The 4,501-nt window shown below is 31.2% G+C and overlaps 3 protein-coding genes across 3 annotated transcripts; 1 reads left to right on the top strand and 2 right to left on the bottom strand.

Annotated features, from left to right (window-relative positions):
• Positions 1–73: 73 nt before the first annotated feature.
• On the bottom strand, positions 74–1,878 carry LOC108743946 (protein YIF1B-B). Its single transcript, XM_018479546.2, has 5 exons — positions 1,579–1,878; positions 1,176–1,486; positions 980–1,120; positions 790–916; positions 74–717 (listed from the first exon to the last, which is right to left on the bottom strand). Exons 1-5 carry the CDS (start codon positions 1,610–1,612, stop codon positions 248–250), a joined length of 1,083 nt encoding a protein of 360 aa, XP_018335048.1. The 5' UTR covers positions 1,613–1,878; the 3' UTR covers positions 74–247.
• Positions 1,879–2,400: 522 nt separating this feature from the next.
• On the top strand, positions 2,401–3,330 carry LOC108743947 (protein SYS1 homolog). The gene is made up of 3 exons (XM_018479547.2): positions 2,401–2,574; positions 2,642–2,709; positions 2,762–3,330. The coding sequence occupies exons 1-3, from the start codon at positions 2,404–2,406 to the stop codon at positions 3,000–3,002; spliced, it is 480 nt and encodes a 159-aa protein (XP_018335049.1). The 5' UTR covers positions 2,401–2,403; the 3' UTR covers positions 3,003–3,330.
• A 476-nt stretch (positions 3,331–3,806) lies between these two features.
• Positions 3,807–4,497, bottom strand: LOC108743945 (exosome complex component RRP46; the record flags this gene model as incomplete). The annotated part of the gene is made up of 3 exons (XM_018479544.1): positions 3,807–4,171; positions 4,232–4,353; positions 4,416–4,497. Coding segments are annotated over 3 exons (534 nt in total), but the record flags the coding sequence as incomplete, so codon positions are not given.
• Positions 4,498–4,501: the final 4 nt, after the last annotated feature.

Here is a 4,501-nt window from a genome sequence, read left to right as displayed (position 1 = left end):
TCAATGCTATCTTTATGTTTTCATGTATTAGTTGGGGTCATTTAAACCAAAAAAGATTAAACAAGCTTTTTTACTTTCAAAATATTTATTGTATCTTATACAAAATTGCATAATTAAAATGCCACTCAAATATGTTGTTCACGTCTGAATTAATTTTATTAAACATGAGTAAATATTTTGATTTCTTACTGTTAGATTCGAATATAAATAATCGTAAAATGTAAATAATAAAGGGCATTTTCAGCAGCTAAGAAGACTTTAATATATCCGGAGCTTTAAGTTCCTTTGCCAGCAAATGGAATGACAACCACCAAGACAAAATGGGTTGCAATCCGGCCACAAAAAGCAAAAAATAAAGCCTTCTCTTATTACCTACAGTGGGATAATTAGAACCATAATATTGAGACTGTTGCGTCGACGTTTCCGACAAAACCTGCACCCTCAGCGTTCGTATTAAGAAGAACGCTAAGGAAAACGTCGTGTAGGTCAACGTGACGTAATATCCTGTAGTACCAGCTGCTAATGTTGCTAAAATACTTGCAATTATCGCGACAAATTTGTAACCACTAAAAGCCAGCAAATCGAAGGTACGCAGGGTCGTTTCTATGTGAACAATATATAAGGTGCAACTGTAAATAACTAACTCAACAATACACCAGGCCAAAGCTGAAGATGCCAAGATTCCAATTTGCTCAGGACTAAACCTCTGTTGCATACCTGAAATCATTATTTTAAGAATAAACAACAGACCATACAAATTACATTATATTTTTTTTTGTAAAAAGTTACCTAAGACGATTCCTGCGACTAAAACGTAGGTAACGTAAGCCATGGTTGGAATATATAAATCTGGGGCATTTATTTCAAATCTTGGCTGCACTGGACTACCATCTTGTTCATATTTCAAGGCCCAGTCCTAAATAAACATCACTAATTGTTTTAAGAAGAAATATACAGCATAATTAACTATTAGACTTACTGAGTGTAAATATGGGAAAAACAACAGTTTCAATTTAGAGGCAACATACTTGGTATCAACTGCAAAGTAGTATTTCAATTTTGATACAGGTACATACTTGTCTATATTTTGTTTTACTAAAGTCGTCCCTGTACTTGCCAACTAAAAGCAACAAGTTTTGGTAACGTTTTTCAAACAGTGGAGTATTATTTAATACCTGTTGACCATATTGATAAGCCATATCTTGAACAATTGGTTGAGCAAAAAGTGCAGGATTCATTTGAGGCTGAGGTTGCCCCATGTAGGGAGTTCCAACACTCATGTTCGGAGTCTGCGGAATATTTGGAACAAAGTTATCATTAGCATATCTTGGTTGCCCTGCAGGGTATCCTACAGGTTGGGAATTTATGTTGGGGCTTCCTGTTGGAAAAGCTGACGGTGGCGGTGGAGGTGGTGACTGTTGTTGGGAATAAGGCTGATAACCCATAGCGTTAACATCGCTCACACGTTTAATTTTTTTACCCAAATCTGAAACAGGTAAGATGCAACTGACGTCTATTTGGAGGTTATGTTAAAGAGTTTAGTATAAATTAGGAATAAAACGATTATCTTTTACTTACTTGGACGTGAACCTATGTTTGCGTTGTAATTCATACTGTAATTTTTTGTAATTAAATGAAATTCAAGAATAGCACTACCATTTTTTAAACATAAATTAAAGTTGACACGTCATGTTATGATACAGATGCTGGAAGTAGCAGATTACAAAAGTTGTATAAATAACCACTTAATAAAAAATTACTGTATTATACAAAAAAACATAATTTGTTTATAACTAAATGAATATCACACTTTTTGTTACTTTTTTCAAAAAAAACTTAAGTACTGAAACTCTATTCACTTCTCATTGGCGCACATAATTGGGGACAATCAATCATGCTTGTCTGTCAAGATTGTTTAATGATTAATTTAATAAATTTACAGCTTACAAAATATAATTTTAACATTATATGTATTAACAGAGTATTTCATTTTATTTTTAAAAATTAATTGAAAACAATTCATTTTCGTGTAATTTAATTTCGAAGAGACGCTTATGATAAGTTGAATGCAAACAAATGTCAAAGTAGAGGTTATCTTTCCTGTTTTGTCATCAAATATCTGTATTTTAATTAAATTGCACTAAATAACAATTGATTAATAATTTATTTTAACGCGAGAGTTAAAAAAAAGTGTTTATGTAACATAGGGGCTTAAACTAGAAGTATACGTAATGTAATTAGTGTAAGATTGTAGACGAATACGTCATCCAACTATGAAGCAGCAGTTTATGAAGTAAATTGATGAAAAAAATCGAAAAAAATCAAAGGAAATCAGTCACAGTTAAGCAATGAATATTAAATGCTAGATTGTAAATTTAGTAATTATATGAGTAACTACCAGCAATGAAGAAATTAACTGGTTCTTTCCGATATACCCAATGGGATCCATGGCTTATTGTTGCTCAAATTATTTCATTACAGTGTTTATTATACTTTAGTTTGGGACTAATATTAGCTATATTAGGCTATATTGCAGGTGATACGAGAACCCTGGATCATATATTTGAGTATCATGTAAGGACAAAACATTAGATTAAAAATCATATGTAATAACTGGAATTTTTCTTTATCTATTTTTTAGGAAATTCAGGTTCGTGATTTAAATGGCAAAATGGTTATATTATCCTTTGTACTTAACGCGTTGGTTGGGTGAGTATTTTTTTTAAATTAAATGCAGTGTTTTCATTTATCGGTTTTGTAGAGCTGTGGCCTTGTGGTGGATAGTAGAGAAAACAAAACAGTGTTTAGATTTTAGTTGCACTTGGCATTTTATTCACCTTATAATCTGTTGGTGTTATAACAGCGAGTTTCCCACTACTTTTTCATGGTGGGCATTGAACATAGCTTGTGCAACTTTAATGTGTGTTTGTGGTGAATTTGTTTGCTTAAGGACCGAACTGCAAGCTATACCCTTAAGTTTAGGGCCTAAATCTGATTTGTAGCATTTGCTTTCCACCCATAACAACTTAAGATTTGTTAATGATTGTGTGTGCCAAACACCAATTAAACCCTTCAGTGAGGAACTTTTTGCAGTGACTAATCTCAGGTTAACAGATATCTACAATTCAATACTGAAACTATTTGTTAAGCATAATGTTGTACTAAATTGAAATTAAAAGTATGCCTAATTATGTAATTATGAAGGTGATACAGTACATGTGATAAATTGTAGACAAAAATTAAAAGATAACTAGCCAATTAAACGGTAGCTTTTAATAGGTTTATTGTATTAAATGTTAATATATCTGTCTCCATTTTATGTTCTTTTTGAATATTTAGTCTTTTGTAATTGTATTTTGTTTACCTTAAAAGAAAAAAAGGAATAAAAGAAGTAATACAAAATAAAATTGTTTTAATGAGTAATTCGTAATTGTTTGTCTATATTTTATATTTTTTCTACTCAACACACCTAAAATAAAAACTTGTGGTTATGAATACAATAAAACTTTCTTCTATTAATTCTGATTTATGATTTCTGACTTTCTTTTCTGAATTAATAAACAAATATTATTACAAATGAAGTCTAGTCTAGAAAATTAAAGAGAACATTTCTTTAAAATTAAATCGTAACTGTAATTTTCTATTCCTTCAAGTATGTACACTAATTCGAAGAATTCCAAAACGAAAAATAAAAACTACAGCATTTTAAATTATATTAGACCAATATTCACCTTTTTTGTAGAATAATTCAATGAATGTAACAGTATAAACAGTAAAATTAGGAATGCAGCCAATAAAAATCGAAATAAAAAGAAATATATCAGTTTATTTAAAACAAGTGTCATACAACATGTTTTGATATTTGTTTAGAAGTTATAGTCTTATAAAAATCAAATATACAATCACAGGCTGCTTTACAAAGATCCAGAGCAACTTGAAACTGCTGTAATGTAAAAGAGCCTGTTGTTTGTGATGAAACAACTTTCTTATCGAGACTATCAAATACAAATGTGAATGCAGCTTTTGCATGGTCTCTTTCAATTTGATCTGGATCTAAATGTAGCTCGTTATCTTTATCCACTGTACAATTAACTGCAGCCAAAAGAAACCGCATATCTATTCCAGAATTAAGTAGTGCTGCACATGTAGCGTTTATTGCACAGGCAATGAGCTGAAAAGATATATTCACAGCAAAACGTACTTATAAAAAGGTAAATGACCAAAAACATACCCCTCCATAGTTCTGCATTTCTTGGATAGTAATAACTACAGATGATCTTGGGTATAGTTCACACAATATTGCTGTTTCAATTGAATTCTTTACAATTTGCTCTTGGAGCCTATCACTAATATCTAGGAACAATACAACAGACTAAATAAGTTGATATAAAATCAAATTTGTGTACTGCTCTTACTGGGTAGTCCAGCTTTGGGCCTGAAGTTGACTTCCACTGAAGTTCTGTCTGTTAAAATATTCTGCATTTTTACTTCTACAGGCCCA

This window comes from Agrilus planipennis, unplaced genomic scaffold (genome assembly GCF_000699045.2).
Source record: "Agrilus planipennis isolate EAB-ADULT unplaced genomic scaffold, Apla_2.0 scaffold1893, whole genome shotgun sequence".
NCBI lineage: Eukaryota > Metazoa > Arthropoda > Insecta > Coleoptera > Buprestidae > Agrilus > Agrilus planipennis.
The sequence above is the reverse complement of the archived record's forward strand: the minus strand, read 5'-3'. Positions and strand labels throughout refer to the sequence as shown.